Source organism: Takifugu flavidus, chromosome 11 (genome assembly GCF_003711565.1).
Source record: "Takifugu flavidus isolate HTHZ2018 chromosome 11, ASM371156v2, whole genome shotgun sequence".
Classification (NCBI taxonomy): Eukaryota; Metazoa; Chordata; class Actinopteri; order Tetraodontiformes; family Tetraodontidae; genus Takifugu; species Takifugu flavidus.
Window position 1 is genome coordinate 5,158,803 of NC_079530.1, and position 22,826 is coordinate 5,181,628.

At 42.3% G+C, this 22,826-nt stretch overlaps 2 protein-coding genes across 2 annotated transcripts; both read right to left on the reverse strand.

The window, feature by feature from the left end:
• Positions 1 to 2,864: 2,864 nt before the first annotated feature.
• sf3b5 (splicing factor 3b, subunit 5) lies at positions 2,865 to 4,283 on the reverse strand. The gene is made up of 2 exons (XM_057047937.1): positions 4,139 to 4,283; positions 2,865 to 3,756 (listed from the first exon to the last, which is right to left on the reverse strand). The coding sequence occupies exon 2, from the start codon at positions 3,721 to 3,723 to the stop codon at positions 3,463 to 3,465; it is 261 nt and encodes an 86-aa protein (XP_056903917.1). The 5' UTR covers positions 3,724 to 3,756; positions 4,139 to 4,283; the 3' UTR covers positions 2,865 to 3,462.
• A 4,278-nt stretch (positions 4,284 to 8,561) lies between these two features.
• Positions 8,562 to 22,362, reverse strand: oprm1 (opioid receptor, mu 1). Its single transcript, XM_057047936.1, has 6 exons — positions 21,854 to 22,362; positions 11,978 to 12,327; positions 10,866 to 11,041; positions 10,535 to 10,713; positions 10,200 to 10,383; positions 8,562 to 10,098 (listed from the first exon to the last, which is right to left on the reverse strand). Exons 1-6 carry the CDS (start codon positions 22,105 to 22,107, stop codon positions 10,093 to 10,095), a joined length of 1,149 nt encoding a protein of 382 aa, XP_056903916.1. The 5' UTR covers positions 22,108 to 22,362; the 3' UTR covers positions 8,562 to 10,092.
• Positions 22,363 to 22,826: the final 464 nt, after the last annotated feature.

Here is a 22,826-nt window from a genome sequence, read left to right on the forward strand (position 1 = left end):
CCTGCTGGAGACTCAAGTCTCTAAATCTACATTTTTACTGCAGAACTGACATGAAATTCCACATTTTACTGCCTGTTGGAGGCCGTCAGGCTGCTGAGTGAGCAGAAGTTTTAATCTGTAATCAGTCAAAACTGATGGAGTTCGGTCTTAGCGAGAGGAGACCTGGAAGAGTTACAGAGCTGTGATAGAAAAAGTGAAATGGAGGTTAAACAAGTGGAGTCTCAGGACACGTTCACATTTCATCTTTAAGATGCTTCAGCATTTACTGCTCAATTGCATGAAGCTTCTGACAGAATATTTAAATTAAAGACTTTTGGAGCCACTAAAGCCAAAACATTTGATGCTTTTAAACATTTGCAAGTAATTTGAGTTGGAGGCTTTTATCAAACATTATGGCACTCAACAAGTGGATATTTCAGCTCCAAGCTCTGCAGTGATGAACCTTAAAAAAGTCCATTGTCTGTGCTGTTACATATCTTGTTAGCGCTGCTGCAAAACCATTTTGCCCCGCCTGATAAAGACCTTGAACATCCTTGAAGGTCTGGAGTGGAAAACCTGGTGGAAAAACTGAAGGGGTGCAGTGTAGACCAGTAAACCATATGTATTCTCACCACCAGGTGTCACTAAATCTTCCACAGCAAACTCAGACATTTATTACAGATGGCCTCCCTGAGCTGTGACCTCCCATGAGGTCCGAGGACCTTTGTCAAGCAACTCCTCTGGGATGACAGATCTCTGAATAATGATTCTTTCATGTCTGTGGTGTTAGACTGCAAGTGCTGCAGGCACGTCTGAACCTTGGACTCCTATATTTGTCTAATATAAGAGGTTTCCTTACCAACGGTCATTAGAGCATCCAGCTTCTTCCTGGGTGTAATGGATTGATTTATTTTATGGCAGAGCGATGGGACCAATAACAACAGTGGAGGAGAGTGGATGTGGAGAAGAAAGATTTCTTTTTCTATCCAGGATGTGTTGGTTTTGAAATTCTTTTTTTTTGTTTTTTTTTGTTTTTAAAAAGGATGGAACTAAATCTCCATCTCTTCGGTGACTGAAGCGGTCGTGACTGCGGCTGACCTCCAGTGTCACGGCTTAAGCTGAACATTCTGTCCCCTGACCTTGTTGCCTGGAGGAGTGTGAAAGAAAAGATGATATAAGCTCACTTGTTGTCCAGAAACAACAAAGTGAGAATTAAAAAGGAGGGGAAAACCCCAAAGCAGCAGCAGATTTATCTTATGAACCAGCTGTCACACTCCTCTGGAAAGATGAATCCTAAAGACCTAATAAAAAAAAATCGACTTTTTTTCAGTAAGGAGCAAATGTCCTGTCCACTGCATGCTCACCTGCGCTCTTTATCTGGGAGGACTCTCAGCAGGAGAGATTAAAAACTGAATCAAAGGGAGAAGAAATTAGATGGGAGGTTTGTAGTTGAGGCCGGAGGAGATAACAAAGAGAACAATGGAGGAGAGATGGGTGGGGGGTCCGGAAAGGGTGAGGATGATTATTGGATGGTGGCAACACAGAGAGGAGGAATTCAATGAAATGCTGTAATCAGAGAGTTGATGAAACCAGCGTGAGCTCATCTTGTGCTGAGATGTTCAAACAGGAGCGAGATAACATAATCGCTGTGGATGTCTGAGCTTCACAATCAAATAACTCGTGAAGAGACGGCACAGAACTTCCCACTGGAGAGGATGTTTCACAGTCCAGGGGATACATGGAAATCTACGCTGTGATTAAGCTGAAACAAAAACCAAGCTTGAAATCAAATCAAATTTATGATTAAAAGAAAACAATACATTCCCACTTTATGCAAAACCAATGAAAAATCGATCAATCAGCCACCAAAGTAAGTAGATTCATCCTCGGGGAATCATAAATGCCTCCAGAAGATTTTATCAGTGATTGTTGAGGTATTTTGGTGGCACTTCAAATGTTGACAGGGATTCACTTCATTCTGATTCAAATTCAAACATTTAATTTGGAATAAAGCTTTTTTTTCTCTGATTCCTAGGATTCTCTTTTGTTCTCTGGCTTCATCAGCACCATTCCACCTGCAAGTGAAAAGGGAGAGTTCGTGTGTGTGTGTGTGTGTGTGTGAGAGAGAGAGAGAGAGAGATCACATAGCAACAGTCCTCACTGTCACGCCTGACTTGGCCTCTCCGTCCCCATGACTCCCAACCCAGAGCAGATGGTGAGGACTTACCCCTCTAAGAGCCTCCAACGTGCACACGGATGGACCTGAGGCACCACATGAGCACTTCCTTGGCGAACATCCATCTGTTGCTCAGCCCAACGATGAGTCGTGTTCACGAGTGTGTCAGCAGTGTGGAACCCGAGCAGCTGCTGCTCTTCTGTCTCACTCTTCCTGCAGCAGAATGGGTTTTTTTATCCTCTGAAGCAAATTTCTCATCTCTGAACATCTTTTTCAAGAAGCACTTCAATTGAACCAGCGAGTCAATCAGTTTGTCTCGTTAGGAAGCACTTTAGAAATAGCCACTTTCTGGAGTCTAATTGCTGCCTCATTTCCACCATCTCTAACGTGCCTTCAGGGTCTTTCATGACTTTTCACAGGATGAAGAAATCGGTGACTTAACTGTCAGAAACCACACATAGCTTATGTGTTTGCGCAATCCAATGTGTAGGTGGGTAATTAGTGTTCGTGTGTCAGATCGTGGGCGGAAAACAAATGGAAATATGTCTGCAGGTAGAACGCTACGTTGTCCAATATGACCACAAACGCACCATTTTACAGGTTACGATCCTGGTTTAGCTCGACTGACTAACCTGGTGGGATTCAAGTGTTTTTAATGTTATATCTTTAGGTATTTGGTCAATGGTGCACTGGATTTTAAGTAAAAAGATCAAAGTCATGAACAATTTTAATTTTATAAGTCATTTGCTGTTGCACAATCAATTAATCCAAAGAAAATTCATCGTGAAGACAATGATCATGAAGTGAACACAATTATTTTGAAACCAGGAAAAGAAATTGAGGAAAATGTGAAAACCTGTCTATTATGCTTAAAATTCCTCTTGACTCCTGTTTTGTTTCACATCATAACCCAAATCTGTCAAATTCTCTGTTCTTGTTGTTCAACATAGGCAACAAAGGCTGAATGACAAGTCTACTGATGATTCACACAACTTCAGATGCACAGTGACCAATCTAATCTAAGATGCATGAAAGTAATAGAAACGATTTATTAAAAAAGGTGTAGAACTGAGAAGGAAAACAAAAGGAAACATCAAAACAAGAGTTGAATCGACACATGCAAACAACAGAAAATCACATGCATGTCTGCCCCATTTCAATCCTGAGCTTTTACTATCAAACATCTTTCTGTAAATGGGGGGGGAGCTGTTTTACAGTTTTCCAGATGAAAAAAACAATGTTTGTGTTTAGCAGTTAAAACGTAATGGCCAGAAAAGATGTGACTTTGAAAAGAATGATGACAGAAATTAGGAATCATCAGGTTTGTCCACTGGTGGTCCACATGGCTGAAGCATCTTCTCCATCAGATTGAAGCGGACACGAGCTTTGCTCTCATTCTCGGCCACAGAAAAGTAGTTGAGCAGGTCAAAATGTCCCATGTATGAGCAATAAGAGTCTCTGTGTTGGTTGACCAGCCATTCCCATTTGCTGGTGTCAGCGTGTCCAGTGCCAATGTATTTGGACTGAAGATGCTCTAGCTGACTGTGGATGTTGTATCTGTCCGTCATCGTTGTTGGCGACGAAGACGATTCCTTTAAAATCTGGAGGAATAGAGAGAAGGAAAAGCCGGACAACATCCATGATATAGGTTAGGGCTAATGATGAGCTACTGCTAAAAAAAAACCGCCAATGAGAAGCAGGTCTTTAATTTTATTCCTAATTTCACGAGCAGTTTCAAAATGTATAATTGTAATATAAAGATAATAGCATCCGTTAAGCAAAACAATAGCTCTGGCCGCGAGTGTTTTTGAGCAATACTTGTAAGTAGTTAGCATGCTAACGTGGTTTTCAGTAGCTTTGAGCTAATAGCAACGTGGGGTTAGCTAAATTGACTGCCAACAAATGAACAAAAACCTATCAAACAGACTTAAGTATCAATAACATATCGAAAACAATTTAACCCACAAATGCAAAAATACTCACTCAATGTAGAAGAAAGAGCTTAAGAGACAAAACGTTATCTCGCTTCCCCGGAAACCAATACAGCAGAAACTTCCTGTATGTCCCACTTGTAATGACAACCGTGCAGAAACGAAGATTTACCTGCACGGATAGTGTGTCTTTATCAGCACAGACCTTAGCTGTGGCTGCATTAAAGGAGGCGTACAATATTAAGGGATATGAGTGAAAAATATTTCAAACTATTAAAGGACATTTCAGATTTTGAATTGTAGATATGGCAGACTTTTCCTCTGAACTTTTGAAACACAATAACAATATTTAATTTCATATGATAGCATGTTTGCCATAAAGACAAAGGTTTGTATTATGCCATTTGATATTAAGTCAAACAAGCTGCAGTGTCAAAGCTGGATGCATCTTGTAATTAAAGGGATAGCTTGCCTTTAGATAACAATTAAATCAATCAAATCTTTAATTCTTTCATCATTTTTAGAGTGTAAATTTTTTTTAAAAAACCTGCAGGAGCCAGAAGATAATGTTTACACACATTTGTTTTTCCAGCAGACTAGCAGCTGAACTGACTTGGTTTCTTGGTGCCAGAAGCCCTCCATGCATAAAAGCATCGGACTCCATGTGCAGCTGGGAGTAGTGCAGATTGTGGGACTAATTTCTCAGCTGATTGAAGTGTTGCAATCTTTGGGCATTTTAGTGAACACAACCTCCAGGTATCACAGCAGTGTAAGTCATGGCCAAGTAGATCTTGATTCACCTGAAATTGCAGTGAGATTTCTTTGGTGCATTGAATTTGGGTATAAAAACCCCACAGCATCATTTCCTACACGGCCCTTCTTTGTTCAGAAATACATTTTTCTCTTATGTTTGCTTATGTGCATCACACAGCCAAACCGCGTGAGACAATAATGTGCACATGGTGTGTCTGATGCTGTGGTGCTGATTAAGAAACTCGATTAGAAGCTAAAGGTGCACATATTTGCTATCAAATTATTAAGCAGCTTTGCGAAATTGTGGCACCCTGTGGCTTTCACTGCTTTCACTGGTTTAATTTTTTTTAAAATTGCTGCTGTATGATAATTAGGGCTATTAGCCATTTGACTAGAGAATTATTACAAGGTGTAAAGGTTTGTTTAAAAATGCAGAGGAAGGAAATGAAGAGGACTGTGTACAATTTCTTAAATGTGTTTTGCACATCAGTTTAATTTGTATTTCTTTGTCGCAAGAGTTCTATTTTGAACATACAAAGAATGTAGAAAATACACAATGGACAGACATCAAATATAAAATAATAAAGTAAGCAAAAAATTCAGCATATCTGAAAGGGAGTGGAAGAAAGTCCAGACATATTTAATAGCCCCACTTCTTAATAACTTAATAGCATTCATATACTTAGCTTCCTATCATTATGATTACAATATAAATAATTATAATATAAACATACACACATAAAAATTAACACAGAAATTCATAAATAACCCAAAAAGCTAAATAAGAAGTAAAAGCACAGTGATGCTGAAACACCTGCTTCATTTACCTTGTGACAAATAAACTGGTGTGTATTCGGACATTTCTTAAGCTTTCCCCCACAAATTGAGAACAACTTTTCTCTTCTTGTACATATCCTAATTAGTTTGTTATTAGAACCATCTCCCCTTCCAGTAAATCTATTTGAATGTTTTGTGGTAAGAGATTTTTTTTTTTTTTTGCTTTAGGATTTGTGCTGTTTGAACTTACACAATATCTCTGAATTGAGCTTTGACAGTTAAAAATAAAAAGTTTGAATGTTCTTGATATCCTTTCTTTGAGTATAGGATGTATTATACTGGTGTAATTATTGCCCCAGACTCAGTGGGAATAAATGAGATGTGGAAGAACTAATGAAGAAAATGTGGAGTGATTTATGCTCTAGCACCTGTTTTGCATTGTTTAAAAATGCAGTGCTTGAAATTTTGGATTGTACACATTTAATTTGTGTTTTCCAGTGAAAAAAATTTGATTTTGTTTGCTCTCTCAACACTGGACAATATCTTTAAACAGTTCCATTCAGTTTCACCAAGGAGTGTTTTTGATTGTACATTTTGCTTTTTATGATTTTATGTCTTTTCTCTTTTTAATATATCAACAGAAATGGGGTTTATGTTCCCACGAGCTCCACATACAGAAAATTGCCTGAGCAAGTGAAGGTTCATTTTTGGACCTCGTTTTCTTTCTGCTGAAAACACCCGATCACAGCAAAGAAGCACCTTCCTGTTCCAAAGAATCAACGATGAGGCATGAAAATAAATATCAGCACTTTTATTGTAACCACAAAGAAATGAAAGATTTTCCATTTTGGGGATGATTGGTCAGTTCAGATTAGATCCAGGGAGTCTTCTGCTTATCTCTTCAGGCACTCTGGCCTGATGAGATACCTGCTGATAACCTGCAATAAAAGACAACTGCAGTACAAGAAAATGGTCAATTTAACACCCAGTAGCAAAGACATTAAGACTGTATTACTTTTTAATATCACACTGGGGCAGGAGGTCAAAGCTTCACAAGTGTGCTGCCCTTAATTCTGTTAAAGAGAAAAGAAGCAGCACGACATGGCGTTTCCATACCAACCTGCTCCTGGACCACAATCCCATCACGCGGCCATCAGAGACAGGTTCACATATCCTGACTCAATCCCACCTTCCCTCAATCGGTCCCGTGGAAGAGGCGACTGGTGTAATTCAATGAGTCAAACACACACAGCTGGAGGTGACCATGTCTCCATCACGCCTTGTCCGGGTCACAAATGTGGTCTGAGCACCAGGAGACGAGGACCAGCAGGTTCCCAGTCAGTACTAGTGTGATGCAGGAACTACCAAGTATGTCCTGCAGCATAGTTTCTACCTTTGCTATCTCATCTCAGTAATCGTTGCAGAGCTGCAACTAAGAGCCACGGGGGCCTAATAATCAATTTTTGATAACCAATCTCTTTTTTGTTGCGCAGATCTGGGAGGTGAAAGGCTCCAACAGGAGGAAAGGTAATTAAAATCAAGCAGACAAATGGCCACGATGTCTGACTGGATGGCTACGGCGCCTCACAGTCCTGGTAAGTGATAGCCTCGTAAAAACTCAGAGTCAGCGATATTTCCACTGATTTACGCTCGGGGCCTGGAGCAGCAGGTAGATGGAGGGAAGAGGTAAAGCAAAGTATGCCCTCTGGAGTCATTAAAGATGGCTGGTTGATCAACAGAGCAGCTGTGGCGGCTCATTGGTTTGCTGTCATGACACAAGATTCATGTTGGAAGCTGATCCAGGCAAGGACAGAGTAACAAGGTGAACGGCAGCTCCATGGGCCTCAGTGGTCTGTCAAAGCCGTTCACTTACCCGTACATTAGCTCGGCTGGCTTGCTCTTTACTTTTTCTGTGTTTTCCATGAAGGTTTTCTCTCCATATCCTGATGTGCTGTGAGCTACACCAGCAAAGCAATTCCTTTGCTCTCGTTGAGATGATGAGCGCTGGCTTTCCATTCATCAAGGTGTGAAATGGCCTGAAGGAAGAGAAGCTGGTGGGATGGAGGGGAAATCTGTAGAGAACTGAAATGAGATTTCAGGCAGAACACACAATCTTTCTTTTACTTGTTTGATTCAGTTAAACGTTTGGCGGGGGGTTCTCACAGTGGACAAGATTTGTAGTTACTGGTAGTGTTTAGAACGTGAGTTTTCCTTTAGCGTTTGAGGATTGATCCTTTCTTTATGATCCATCCATCACTGATAATCACACTGAAAATGCTACAAGCTAAAATGCTAACAGGGGCCAATACTTATCAGTTGGTAAATCGATGCTGCTCCATCAATCATCATTCTAGGCCGCCTTTGTTAATATACAAATGCAACAAATATGTTGTTTCCAAAGGTTTCTCCTACATGTAGAGTTCAACATTAATCTGAGCTCATGCAGGCTGCTGATAAGAAGGTTTGCTGCGTTCAATCACGTTAAGAGATCCAGAGAATCAGAGCAGCGTCCGAGCGACGCACCTAATCAAAGATCCAATTCAGAGGGAACCGAACCTCCACCCATAACTCTGACATGATGCTTTTATCATTTCAACTTTGGTTTTGTTGGTGCCAGATGTGTCAGAGTGAGGGTGACAAACAACAACCGTTGATACTAATGGTGCTGACAGAAATAATCATGCTGTCAACGTTCTGATTCCTTCAAACTCACTCCGTTACAGACGACCCATGACAGATCATCGCCTTCCTCGCAGCAACGCAGCAGCCTAACACACGCCGTCCTCCCACAGTCTCTTAATACGTTTCTGCTCCAGACAAATGTGAAAAGCTTCTCCTCCCAATGGAAAAAAAACATCTCAGAAACTAACCTCATTTTGACAAATTCCAGTTTATCTCCAGTATATCTGAACATTGAGGATTTCAGATGCAATGGGGAAAAAGTGTAAAGTTTTGAACAGGCTTTAATTCATCACAGCGACAAACAGTAATTACAGGTTCCACATAAATGATCAACGATGTCACCAGAAGTAGTGTTGCAATAATAAAGCAGTTGTGCAGCCACGAGAGGGAAGCATGTCAGAACATCTGCCATAAGCTCACTACCATCGTGTTAAATCTAGATCTATACAATAATAATAGTCAACTGTAACGGTACAAACACATCACATCTGAAGATATTCAAAAGTCACAATCAATGAGGTTTTTATTTTAATAATAAAGACTTTTTTCTAATTAAGGTTACTACCTGCAATTTTTGAACCAGGTATTTTTTTTGTCACTTTATTAACATTATTAAAAGAAACAAATATCTCTATATATTTTTCTTTTCCCTTAGGTTTAATAACAGACAAACTACATAAATTACAGTATAAATGATAGAAGAAATAAAAGTAAAAAAAATAATAAATGGAGATTGTATGAGCATCTTTATTTATAAGATGATTAAAAAATCCATCTAATGCTATTAAAGACATCAATCACAACCAAAATGCTTGGAAATAAGTCCCTCACTGGTGTGTTTAGCTTCTTAAATGAAAATATAATTAATCAAATTTTCAAACTTAAAATTAATTTTATGGAGAAAGAGAAGCAAAATTGCTAAATAAAGAAAAGGTGAGTAATGAATGACACAATGTTTTTACAAGAAAAAAGTTTAGATTTAGAAGATTTAGAACAGATTTAGAAGACAGATTTAATCAAATGTGAAATCCTCTGAAAGAATTCTGTTTATTTACACGCTAAAGACAAAAGAGTGAAAATGAGGCCAAAGCGATAAAGCGGTCCAGATTTAAGCGACAACACAAAGGAAACTACAGCTGTGTTGATCATCACATAAATACTGCTACAGAACATGAAATGGCCACGTTAAAGGCAAACTGCAGCGCCCCACGCGAGCCTGAAGGTCCTGGTAGATCCGGCCCGACTTCCAGTGTCACTTCACATTTATCCTGCGCGACCACGGTCTCAGCCAAGCGAAAAGATCCTCGCTTCACACGCGCAGGCGCTTTCTTCTATACATTCAGACGTTTGTGAGAGAGAGTTGCTAATCAGAGGGAAACGATTCAGCTCGGTTCTAAACCATAACGGACCCTCCCGCTGATCCGAACTCTCAAAGGGCTGCGATAGAAAGGAGCAGAGTGAATCTTTGTCAGTAAGGCTACATTCACATTAGCTTCACATGTAAATGGCTTTTAAGGAGCAGTTCACACATCCGAGGGAGGAAAACAGGATATAAGAAAGGTGGCAGCAGCCTGGATCCAGAGGCTGGGTGTCAACACTCAGAACCAGCTTGACCCTTTTCTGGGCCCCCTTCAGTCAGGTCTTCTCTCCAGCTTCAGCCACATCTGGGATTGTGCGTGTGTGTTAGTGTGTGTATGTGCACGGTCAGACCCCCGTGGTGACCTGGGTCACATCTGAGTTGAGGTCGTCATTGGCGCAGTGGCGTGAGTCCACCGACGACCCCTCCAGGGCTAGTCATACCTGCGGACAGGAGGCGTGCTTGTTAGGAATCAGAAGGCCGATGAAGCTGATTTATTAGCAGATATTTGACAGAGCAGAATCCGTCTGTTGCTCTGGCTGACCTGCTGATTGGATCTCTCTGCTGTGTTTACGCTGTTGGTTTCACGCTGAGGGAGCTTGCGAATGGTGATTCCAGTCCGGGACGAGTTCTGCATCTCCAGTACAGACGGACTCGGCGTGCAGAACTCTCGGAAACAACGCTTGAAGTTTTCATCCAGGTAGCCATAAAGAACTGGGTTCAGGCTGCTGTAGGGAGCAAATGAGGAGGGGAAGCGAGCGTGTGTGCATGTGTGTGTGTGCGTGTGTGTGTGTGGTTGGAGCAGAATATGCATTTCCCATGCAAACTGAGTACATTTGGGCTGGTCCTCACAAGTGAGTGTGAATGTGTGGCTCCTACCTGTTGGTGTATCCCAAGGTGATGCAAAAGTGCCAGGTGATGGTCAGAAGGGTGGAGCTGGGGATTTTCACCAGAGCAGTAATGATGACGAAGATGTGAATCGGCGTCCAGCACACGATGAAGACGGCGACCACCACTAGGACCATGCGGGTGATCCGCCGCAGATTCCTGTCCTTCTCCTGTTTTTGGAGGAGAAGAGACACTCAGGAGGCTGTTCATTATTCATCTGAGAAGATTTTACACCTGCGAGCTCCAGCTTTCATTATCCCACATGGTGGCATGATAATGGCCTCATTTAGATCTAAATATAAACGTGGAGGCTTTACTGAACCTGGGAGCCTGACAGTATCCGAACGCTCTTGAGCCGCAGGATCATGAGGCCGTAGCACACGGTAATGATGAGGACAGGCATGATGAAGGCGAAGATGAACACGCATATCTTCAGCAGCGTGTCCCAGTACCAGGTCGGATGTGGGAATATCAGCTTGCAGTCGACGATGCTGGTGGCTGTACACACACACACACACACACCACACACACACACACACACACACACACACACGCACACACGCACACACGCACACACGCACACACACACACGCACACACGCACACACACACAAATTATTTCTACTGTAGTTTTTACTCTTCATCACCTTTTGTAATAACCGCAGAGACTGAACTGAGCCATGGCTTCATTGAAGTGAGAGCTAATATAGCAACATTAATGTCAATCACAATGACGCACATGCGCAGCTGTTAATTAGAGTCTGACATCGGTCATTTAGCTCTGATGGACCTTTTAAGAAGCTGAATCCAGTAAATCATTTGTGATTCCTGACTGAAGATCTTAGTGTTCCATGATGGTTCTGAGATGGTTCTGACTATCTGAGCTCTAATGGAGAATCCTGCGGTCGCCCAGTGGGTCGGTGGGTTGCTCATCTGGTAATACGGCAACACCGCTGGATCTTTGTTTGATCTCTGTAATCTCAAATATCTCTGAACTAAATCACGGACACATGAGCTGATTACTGACAACCGGCGAGGTAGATAAAAGCTTTAGAGTGAACTTCAAGCCAAAGATTGTCATTTGACAGCATTTTACTGGCATCACTTAATCAATATCTGAAGCCCTCTGAGAGCCTAAATGAAGGTGCTTCTGAACACTTTCATTTTCTCTTTCCTGGGCGTAATCTGAGCAGTTTAACCACATAAATATGCGTCCTTGATTGTTGCAAGTCTCATTAATCACCTTTCAGGCTTAAGGCGTCGGCTCTTTTCTGCGATTATGCTCAACCACCTGCTGTTTGAACTCCTCCAGCTCAATTTATGTAATCTGCTCAAGTACAAAATTCCTGTTGAATCATGATGAACTTAATGGAAATCCTGCGCTCTCTATGCTGCACGTCCTTCCAGAACACATGAAATGAGCAGTTATGCTTACATGTGGCGGCGGTGGACGCCATGAACATGACGGGAAGTCCGATGGCAGAGGACAGAATCCAGTTGCAGACGTTGATTATTTTGGCGTTGTGCGGCGTCCTGAAGTCCAGTGCTTTAACCGGATGGCAGACGGCCACGTAGCGGTCCACGCTCATGGTGGTTAGCGTGAAGATGGAGGTGAACATGTTGTAGTAGTCGATGGACATCACTATCTTGCAAAGCACATCACCAAAGGGCCACGTTCCCATCAGGTAGTTGACGCTCTGGAACGGAAGCGTGCTCGTGACCAGGGCGTCGGCCAGGGCCAGGTTGAAAATGTAGATGTTTGTGGCGGTCTTCATTTTGGTGTACCTGAAAAGGATTTTTACAATGAAAAAAGATGAATTTGGTTTGTTTTTCCTTAGTCACACAGAAACTAGACAGTTCATAGTGAAATTCGTCCTCAGTTAATTACATGAAGGATGGAGGGTCACTGCTGCTCAGCTGCTCAGCCTCTGATTGAACGTCACGCAACATCAACCCGAATGTTCTTTCAAATCAGTATGGTGTGATTCGGACTGCAGATGAAGGCAGGGTCAAAGAAAATGTTCTTAGGTGGGTTTCGCTCCTCATAATGTTGAATGTATACGTTTCTGCCACGCAACGCTGTGATGGCATCAGCACCCTGCAACAGCAGCAGCTTTCTACATAGGAAGAATGTTGTTTCTAGTCCTTGTATTGATTATTTTTCCTCCTGCATGAGATAATCTCTGCAAATTTCAGTTATTATGCTACTGTGCTCCTCTGAATACACAACCTGACACTGACACACGACGCCTTCGGGCCTTTACTTTATTAAAGCCCATCTGTCATTTTACCTGCAAAGCAATTTGCCTCTTTTTGTTTGTTTGTTTTAAACGCTCTCTGCAATAATCCAAAATCCTCTTAGGAATCAGAGATGACAGTCACCCCATTAAATTCTGATTACTTTAACGCTGACAGCTTAAGTGCGGCTGTTACATGGGCCCTTATTTACGCGGAGCCAATGATGCAGCTCCAGCTGTCACTTTCCACGGTGGAGTGTGAGCGAGCTGGGAGTCATTTCCAACAGCCCAGTATCGACTTTGTGACAGTCACTAAGAAAGCCGATGAGCTTCCCTCTGCGACCGAGGCTTATGTGCGAATATCCTGGTCTACGGTGGGGGCGCTAGACCTCCTTTGAGCTCCACCGCCGGGATGAGAAGCGCTGTTAATCAATTTGCAGCTTTAATTTCGTCTTCACCCTTCTGTTTTATCATAGCAATACACGCTTCAGCGGAGAAGAAAGGGTGCTAAAGGAAGCCTTGTGCAGCTCCAGATCAATTACATACATGAAAAAGTGTCAAAAAAGCTCTGAGCTACAACATCATTAATGAAAAACATTTTAAAGCCAGCAGCTCCAAATTTAATGGGTCAATAGGTAGCTTCTGCTGCTTATAGATGTTCTTGTATCAGTAAATGAAAACTCATTGTTTCTTTCCTGCCAAATGTGTGTCCATGATGACAGTATTTGGCCAATTTTCTTCTCCTTCACCTTCACCCCTTCATCCTTACAAGCATGGTTCTGCTCAAGGTTTCTTCCTATTAAAAGTGAGTTATTTCTGCCACTGCTGCATGTTCAGGGTCAAACTCTGGGTTTCTGTAAATGCTCCAGAGAAGATCTAATACAGGTTTGCCCACCTTTCCCTTATCAAGCTGTAATATTTTAATACTGTATTATGAGTTGAACAACTGCTGCTGCACATTCTAAAAGCACAAACTGCAGTGAGGATGTAGAGAGGATGTGTCCCACCTTCATGAGAGGACAACTGGATTCTCATTCCAGCAGTAATTGAGAGCAGCTCATAAAGAAAATAAAGATCTGTTGAAAAATTTGAAAACAGACCATTAATAAAGATATTTGCAAATGTTAGAGCCAAAAAGATAAAGATTAGTTACAGATATTATGCAACAAAAGTTTCTCTTTTGCTGCTCTGTTTCTGTGGTAACCAAAACAAGAACCAGATTGATTAAGAAGAAAAAACAGCCTAAATGGCTCCTTTATTGAAATCATGTCTGACTCCCTCCTTCATCCATTTATGTGCTTCCACCTCAGGAGGCTCACCTCTTTCCTCCTCCACCATCTCATTTGTCTTTATTTCTTTTTCCAGATAAATAGATTTGATAATGAAGGTAAATTAGCTCCCTGGCAGAAGACAAGCTACCAGGTGAAAGACAGGAAAGGAGAGCAAAGAAGCTCATTTCTGGCCTCTCAAATGAATTTTTCAGGAATCTTCATGTCCTCATCTGAAAACAAGGAAGTGCTCTTAAATTTGCGAGGCAGCCTCTGATTGGTTGTCTTAATGGCAAATTTAACAAGGCAGACTTATCTTCTGAGAGGGGTCGTATTCATGGTAAAGTGTTGAGATTCAGCCGCCGCGTGACCCCTAGTTGATCAAATCACAAATAGGAAAATCTCCCCAATTAGTCTGATGAATTTATCTTCACATTAAAAACAAAATTAGGAGCGTTAGGGAAAGTTTATATTTAATGCAATAAAACCCAGCATGTGCTCCCGCAGCACCGCACTGTGGATTCCAGGGATTAATCTTCATATTCTCATCTGACAATCAGTAATAATCTCAGCAAACTCGCAGTTAATTCCCTCTTCCTGAAATACCAAAGCTCCCAGCATTCAGGTTCTGTGTTGCAGAACTGCTGGAAGTTGATGGGCTGTGCTGTGTGTTTACAGCATTGAGCAGAAATAAGAAGAAATATGGATGGACAAATGTTGGTCTGGCTGGAGATGGTTCTGGAACCTTTGCTTTAGATTTATCTCACTGCGTATAGATGCTAATCAGCACTGCAGGATTTACAAGTGTTCTGGTACCAGCGAACGTTCCTTGGCCTTCTGCACCTCACAGCTGTAATGTTTAACGTCACAGCAGGTCGTTTTGTTCCTCAGGAATCCCAAACATTGAGCTACTAGAAGCCCCAGATTATTAATTCAGCTTCTGTGGCACAGCTACGCCTGATATCAGTCTAGATTAATCGCGTCTACATGACTGGAACATTTTGAACCTTTAGCCTCCCTTTGGACTCGGAGAACTGACCTGCACCGGGTTACATTCAAACATATCCTAAATGAGCTTAAGAACTGACCTGAAAATACTTCTTTCTATAGAAAAGACTTCTGCTCATGTTTTTTTTTCCTGTAAATCAAGTTGCGCAAAAGGATGTTTAATCCGGGACTGGTCATCATTGCTGTCATTCTCTGAGCAACATGGAGCCAGTAAATGTTGTGCCAAAGCTCTTCCATGACAAAGGATAAACGCTGACCTTGTTCCGTCTGAGGACGCTTCCACAGCCTCATTTCCATCTTCTTCAATTACCCAAGCCCAGTCGTGGTGGCTAATTTGAGTACACATGGGACAGCTGTTTGTTTAGAGAAAAAGCTTTCTGTGTGGTAGATGTGCTGCACAGCCAGGAGCCATTCAGATGTTGTGAATGTTGTTATGCAGCAACACGTCAAGCACACGTGAGGCTCCAGACACATGCGGGAAACACCAGTCGATTTTGACAGAAGAGAGAAATTATCTGAAACCTGCAGTTTTATTTCTACACTTAGGCAGTGGATAAAAACATCACACCAATTTTACTGATGTATATCCTTAAAATCGGGGACGTTGTGCATAAACAGTGGCAGAAATGTACAGTATACTTTTCCAGATATCACATGCACAAAGGTGCGACCTGGAGTCCATCTGCAGCGCCACAGCACATGTGAAGCTGAAACATACAAGCCACTGTTTTTGATCACCAGTTTGGAACGGAGACTAATTGATTTCCGTGGTTCTTTCTATGAAGGAAGCTAAACACACTTCATCATGTGCTGGCGATGGCAGCCAGCTCGTGCACAGCCTCATGGGTGATTCATGGGCTGCTGCTGGCTGCAGATAAACTGTTGCAGAAACAGGCCATTTCCCTCAACAACACTGTACATACAGAACATGATGGATTGCAGTGCAAAAAGTCGGCGTGCACACGTTTGAGTTCTCAGCATGCCTTCTGTCTGATGAACAGAGAGTGCATGCAGCATTTCTGTGAAACTCTGACTCCATAATTCAGAACACGTTTGTCCAAATGGATTGTTTTGGATTATCGTCATCGTGAATCACGCTGTTAACAAAAAACAAGCTCAACTGATTGGTGTTTTTTTCCTTTTTTATGCTCCATTGACATCTCAAGCGTCTTCATTTGCTTCTTTCCACAGTATTATTTACCTCCAGAGGCATTGGAAGCAGATGTGCTGCTGCGAAACCATGACACCACCACCACACAACAGAGAGAAGCACGAATAACAGTTATTTAGCTCAAGTGTTATTTCTTCACTGTTGTTGTGGACCAAATCAACTTTGAGTATATAAATTGAATGACCGATCAAGCACAGGGACCCGATCATCACCCTGATCATTTAATGTAAATCATTGAAGGCTGAAAATGAGTCAAGGCTGTTTCAAACACAAGCTAAATAAAGACAGAGAGCAGCTAAACCAGATGCTGTAGTTAACTAATTAATTTTAAAAGACTATCTGAAAAAATTAACTGTGTGTGTGTGTCGGGGGGGTCTCAAATAGCTTCACATGATTCCTTTCTTTTTTCTTTTTTTTTACAGTCAGAAAATAACTTCAGGCCTACACATCAATACCTGCATAACATCTACCAAGTGCTTTCTTGTGTGGCCAACCACTTAAGGTATTATATAAGCAGTAGCTTTGTGGACATTGGTGCTTCAATGACAGAAAAACATGCTCTTCCTGTTACGAAACGGATTGTACAGGACCCGAACGCAGGCCAGGACACAATGGTGGAGTGGTCAAACAGTTTTGTTTACAGGGAAGGGGAGCACACACTTTCCTCCTGTGAAAGAGCAATTTTTTCCACCTGAGTATTCAAAAGAAGTTGAAATTTTGCACATGCATTAATATTTGTATAAGAAATAGGAAAAATAGGTATGTTCACTTGAATTTATAGTAGTTGGCTCTGTTGCTCAGTACTGCCCCCTGCGGCTCCACTGGTACTGCAGCCTTTTGGCCTTCACACAGCTTTAGTGCAGAAATATGGAGGATATGAGCAGAGAAAAAAGTGGTGTCTTTCAGGATCTCTGGTGTTAATCAGAGAAAATGAAAGGTAGAGCTACAGAAGCTGCACCTCACCTCATCTCCCGTGGAGATATGGGTGGGATGTCACCTCCTCACCAGCTCACCCATCCGCCAGTGTGATGCTCCCATCAACAGCTGTGAGGTTTTTGGTATTGTATGGAATCATAGCTAGTCTTCATTTTACAGGCCTGATCCAGGTCCTAAACCTGCTGGTACGATTGTGTCTTAATTCATTTGGGGTTTATTTGAACATTTCGGGGCTTTGGATTAAGATATGTGTTACGGTATGTTTACCGTTATATATATTATAATTCTAGGACAAAATTGTAACGGTAAACACACATTATGATCATATTTGTGTGCTGCAGGTTTACTACTGGAAGAGACATATGGAGGCAGTACGGGAGTCACCATATTTATTCTTTTACAACAGCATGTAATTGTTTTAACTGGTCTGCTGAGCTCTGGAAATATTAAATAAATACAATCAATCAAATATGAGAGGTGATGTCTAAATGACCTGACTGGAACGGATACCAGAAGATCAATACCAGGGTTGATACTATGACAAACTCCAGTGGGGTGAAACTAAGCAGCCATGTATTGATCCACTTGCCAATCTATATAACAGATGTTCCTCTGTGTCCGTTTCTGTAGACACTTCCTGGACTTCCAGCGTAATTACAGGAGACATGAACCCATGATGGTGTTCACATTTATATGAGATGACCAAAATCTTCATCACTGAACCAACAGCAGAAGGTCCATCTCAGGCTGCTGTAGAGACATGAGGGAACAGCAGCAGGATCAATATTCAGATCATTTTATTGTACTCATTTTAATTTGGATTAGGATCTCAGGAGGTTCCCTATCATCTGCCTCCTAGCCAGTCAATGCACGTCACCTTCTAAAATAGAACCCGCATGGTCAGTATTGAGGTTTTATTGGAACTGACCAGACCTGTCTTAGACTGTAAATTAGACCATCATTGTCCACAGGATCATTCAACGCAATATTTCTACACTGTCATTAAGTATTTCACATAGGAGGGCTTCCAGAATCTTGACATTTGTTCTTTCTGAACATATTGAAACTAGTATCCAAATGCATAATGATGTAATTCACTGATGGAACCAGAGAACACACGGATTAATGTGAACTAAACATTCAAAAAGGATTCCTGATTAAATCAAACAAAATGTGGAGCCGATTTAGGAGAAACTTTTTAAACTGTTCGAACTATTAATGTGAGCGGAGCTTCACTTGAAGTGTCCATATTTAATGAATGGATCTGAGGAGCGCTGGAGAAGGTTGGGAGCTGTCAGACTTGCTGTGACTTCCGGGAGGAGCAGCAGGCGACTTCACTCCCGCACAAACTAACAGTTGTTTCCAGAATGTCAGGAGAACAAGTGACTCACTTCTGCATTTACAGACGGAGAACAAAACTCCCTTTGCTCTCAATTCTTTAGGTAATTATGACTGTCGGTGCAAAACTGTGAAAATACAAAGGAAGAAAAAGTTCATGTCAAACTGTGACGGCTGATCGTCTGCTGGTCATGATTGGAGGATCTTCCTGCCTTTTCCTCTCTTCTTTCCTGACTATTGTTCTTTTGCTTTGGTCAGCCCAACTCCTTCTGTTGGATCCTCAATGCATTTGTGTCCATGTTTTTAAAGAGCTCATTACTTACACACTGACAGAGTAAAAACATCCTAATTAAGTCCCTGTTGCCTTTCATTAGTCACTAATAAGGAGTAAGACTCTGTTCCATCATTTGGTATACAAGCACACCGCTCTTTTATCAAACTGAACATATATCTGTGACAGGGGTCACAGATAAACGTCAGAGGTCAGAGGTAGCAACAGACCTGCCTGCTGGTTTTAATGAACGTATCAAACAAGTGTTGCATGTTCAGCACTTTAAATCTGCTCCAGCTGCTGGCATGAAGTGGTAACAGCACCGTGTCACCAACGTGGACCTATCAAAGCTACCTTTTAACCCACTTAAGGAAGGTCAGTCATCTGCTATACTGACCATTAAACTAAAATGAATTAGCTGAATTAAACCTGAAAAGAAGAACAAATGTGTCCTTTGCCAGTTTAGAGTGGAAAAAAAAGACACAGTTTCTTCCTGTTAATAGGGAGGTTTTCTGAAACAGGGGGCTGTGGCTAGAATCTTAAAATTGCAACCGTGCCTTTTATTCTCAATTAAAATCAGCACCAAAATGGTGGAAGACCATTTACTTCCTGATGGTCCACTCGCATGAATCTGGTTGAAAATGACTGCCTGGCATTTCGGCGGCGTTTACCTCTGAAACACTCACAAATGTAGTTGCTACTGGATGGTTTGTCTGCAAACATCTCATCTCAACATTCTCTCTGGATTTAGTAGTAAATTAGAAATGTTGTGCGCTAGACTTTTCTTCTCTAAACCCCTCCTGATCCACTGAAATTGAGCACCTATGTGCAGGTTCTGATGGATTTCACTTTGAGTGAGGGAGACAGAAAGTCCCTCAGCAGCTTACACAGATGAAAAGACCCTGTATAGTTTGTGAGATGCTTCTATTGCTGCTGATTATCCAACTCCATGAGTCTGGATGTCTGTGGAGAGGGCCTAGTCATTTTGCACTCATCCTGCTTATAGAAAATCTTCATTGTTACCATAGTAACAGGAAGCACTCTGCACTCGCAGCATATTCCTGGTGGAACTTATAGGGGTCTGCTCAACCACAATTGATTTTCTTTTTCCGTTTAAGCATGCAGAAGTGCGGTTGTATTTGTTTGCAGATCCAAGAATGGGGCCATCAGAGGAGCGAAGGACAGGAAGGCAGAGAGTGAGACAGAAAGCCTTTATGGGCATCATTAGTCAGAACATGACAGTGAATACGTTCGACGAATGCTGCTGTCCGTGTTTAAGGAAACCTGTGTTCACGCCTAAGGGGGCGAACGTTCCTGTGTGTGTTGTGTGTGTTGACTGAATATTCCATCTAAATGTCAAAAGAAAATAAAAATCAGGTAGAGCGTGTCAGTGAACGGCGTCTGTGCTCCTGTCCATCCCATCTCTCATCCAGTGACTGCTGGGATGGCCCCAGCACTGGGTGGATTCTGGGTTTTCTGCATCTGCAGCATCACAACTAGACTCACAGAGGAACCTGCAGCAGTGGTGGGGACCACTTAGTGAATTAGGCCTCTTAAAAGCTGTTGGTATTTCACAAGAGTAAACTAGCCTGCACGCCCACATACAAACACGGTTCTTCTGTATACAGCCAAGTCCAAGTCCATTTCATTAGCCGAGACAGCAGAGAGGACGAGGAAGATAAGGTAAATCTGCTTCCACCAGGCAGTGAGGCATGAGACAGCTAAATCTACAGCCTTTCCTATTTGTCTTCTGAAGTCAAGACAAACTACGCTGGAATATCGAATAGCAACTTGGACACCAGCTTGTGTTTTATATTTGTCCATTTTTTATGTCTGAAAATGGAATGTGTTCATCAAGATGTGAGTGGTTCTTTTGATAACAGTTTTTCATCATTCTTCAGATGGAGAATGGATGGAGTGAAGATTTTAACACCTTTTATTTTAGAGATTCCTGAACAGAATGGCATATCAACATTCCTGGTTCCAATCTTTCCTTCTCTGTTAACAAGCAGGATCAGGGTTGTTGGGGTGTATTCCTGCCCCCCCACCCACACCCCCACCCTGGACAGGTGACCAGAAAAAACACACTGTTCCTCATGTACACACATTTTGTAAAGTATGATGAAGAGCAGCTGCCAGAGTCTCTGTAACATCCTAAAACAGAAAAAAACAAACTCAGTCATGTGACCCATAACCACCCAGCGATCATTAGGCCCCTGAGCGTGATGCACAAAGGCAGAAAATTGGACCCCATGTCGGACTGACCGGTGACGTCATCAGAGAACCCGCCAACCGGTGGCTCTTTGAGGTATGTGTGTATGTAGCCAACAGTAGCCACACAAGTCACTTGCTGTTCATATACAGCCCAGAGAAAAACACCAAAAACTTGAAAGAGCCACACTCTCAACAACCTTTTTATTCTGTAAAGCTCCCAGCAACTTCTGAGTTTAAGAAAAACAGTAAGAGGCTGGAGATGAAAACAGGTTCACTCTACATATTTGCTCACACACACAAGGGGAAATGTGTGATGTGTGAACGTCAGTTCTGCCTCCAGACCTTAGAAGTGTTTGATCATCTTTAAAATATAAATAAGGGAGAGTGAGTCAATGTAACATCACACATATGGACATCATGGAGGACACGGGCCCATTGTTTGAATTAACCAAACCAGTGATGCTTTTAATGGGTTTAAACAACCCAACTTAACTCTTGGCAGATATCCACCCACAGTGAGACCAGAGGACACTGGGATGCCTGCAGCGTCATCCCAGCGTGCTGTTCCAGTTCACATGGAGACAGTGAGAAAGCACTGGCGTTTGGTTTTCACTCCATTTTTCAGGTGACTGAGGTGGAACGTCCCTGGCTGGGGCAGATTTTTATGCAGATAACCGCAGAGACATGACTTCATCAAGAAGCACTGACAAAACTTTTGTACACACACGCATCAACAGGTTGGTGTTAAGGTTCATCCTCCCTCTCGGGTGTGTTAGAAATGGGGTTGAAGAGCCGAAAAGCGCAGCACAAGTTAGGGAGCGCGTCCACGCACATCGGTTTTTTTTTAGTGAGAACTGCTTGGACTTACCTGACTATGATGTACATCACCAGCACGTTTCCAACCAGTCCGACCACACACACGATGGAGTAGAGAGCGGTGATGATGATCGCTATGATGACCGGGTTGGCGTCGTCTTCCAGCCCGCGCTCCGCGTCGCATCGCGTCTCCGCGAAGCCTGAGCTGTTGCCGGCGTCGGTCAAGTTCTGGCAGAAGGTGCTATTGTTGTGGTACAACATGGACAACTGGCCACGGAAAACCGAGCCGTTACGTGCGCTCTCCATGGTCTTCAGCCTACACCGAGTGCGCGTTCACGGACTACGCTCCTGTGGTGCCCTGTCGGGGACGTGTGCGGGGTTCGGCAGGGACGGAGGGTTAAATCTCCCTGATGGAGAAAACGTCTGTGCGTGATGGAGAGAGAGAGAGAGAAAGCGAGAGAGGAGAGAAACACCCGCTGAGCTCCGAAGAGAGGCGTGAAAAATGAATGTTTGCTTCCTTTCCTCCTTCCTTGCTCCCTCCCCAGGTTCATTCTGCTGTTCTTACCCGTCCTTATCTTCAGCTCCTCCTCTTGACCAACATATCGGCTACTTTCTTTCTTGAGCCAATCAATAACTCGTTTTTCTTACAGTATTTTTAATTAGTCTTTCCGTTTCTGTTCATTTATCTCAAGTGTTTAGCAGATACACGTGTAAATCCGCGTTAACGCGTTTATTGATTTTTTTCTTCTATCTGCAGGACTGTCTTTACATCATCGTCATACTTTAACCTAATCTTACCCATCAAACAGCTGCCTAAAGAGGACCTGCCAAAATGTCCGCACTTTGAAGGCAAAATGGTTATTTGGGTCCTCGCTGTGCAATACCTACAAGAACACACAATACACACACATTTTTTGATTTTCCACCCCTTTATTCTGTACATTTACCTTTGTAATCTATTATGAGCCTGGCAGCACAAACACCACCAAACTAAGACATTCTCCTTATCTGACCTTCTACCAAAT

Coding starts and splice junctions, on each gene's coding strand:
- sf3b5 (XM_057047937.1), bottom strand. CDS start 3,723: ATGACGGACAGATACAACATCCACAGTCAGCTAGAGCATCTTCAGTCC.
- oprm1 (XM_057047936.1), bottom strand. CDS start 22,107: ATGGAGAGCGCACGTAACGGCTCGGTTTTCCGTGGCCAGTTGTCCATG. Junction 12,328..21,853: donor GTGATGTACATCATAGTCAG/GTAAGTCCAAGC, acceptor AATCCTTTTCAG/GTACACCAAAATGAAGACCG. Junction 10,714..10,865: donor GGATACTGTCAGGCTCCCAG/GTTCAGTAAAGC, acceptor CTCCAAAAACAG/GAGAAGGACAGGAATCTGCG.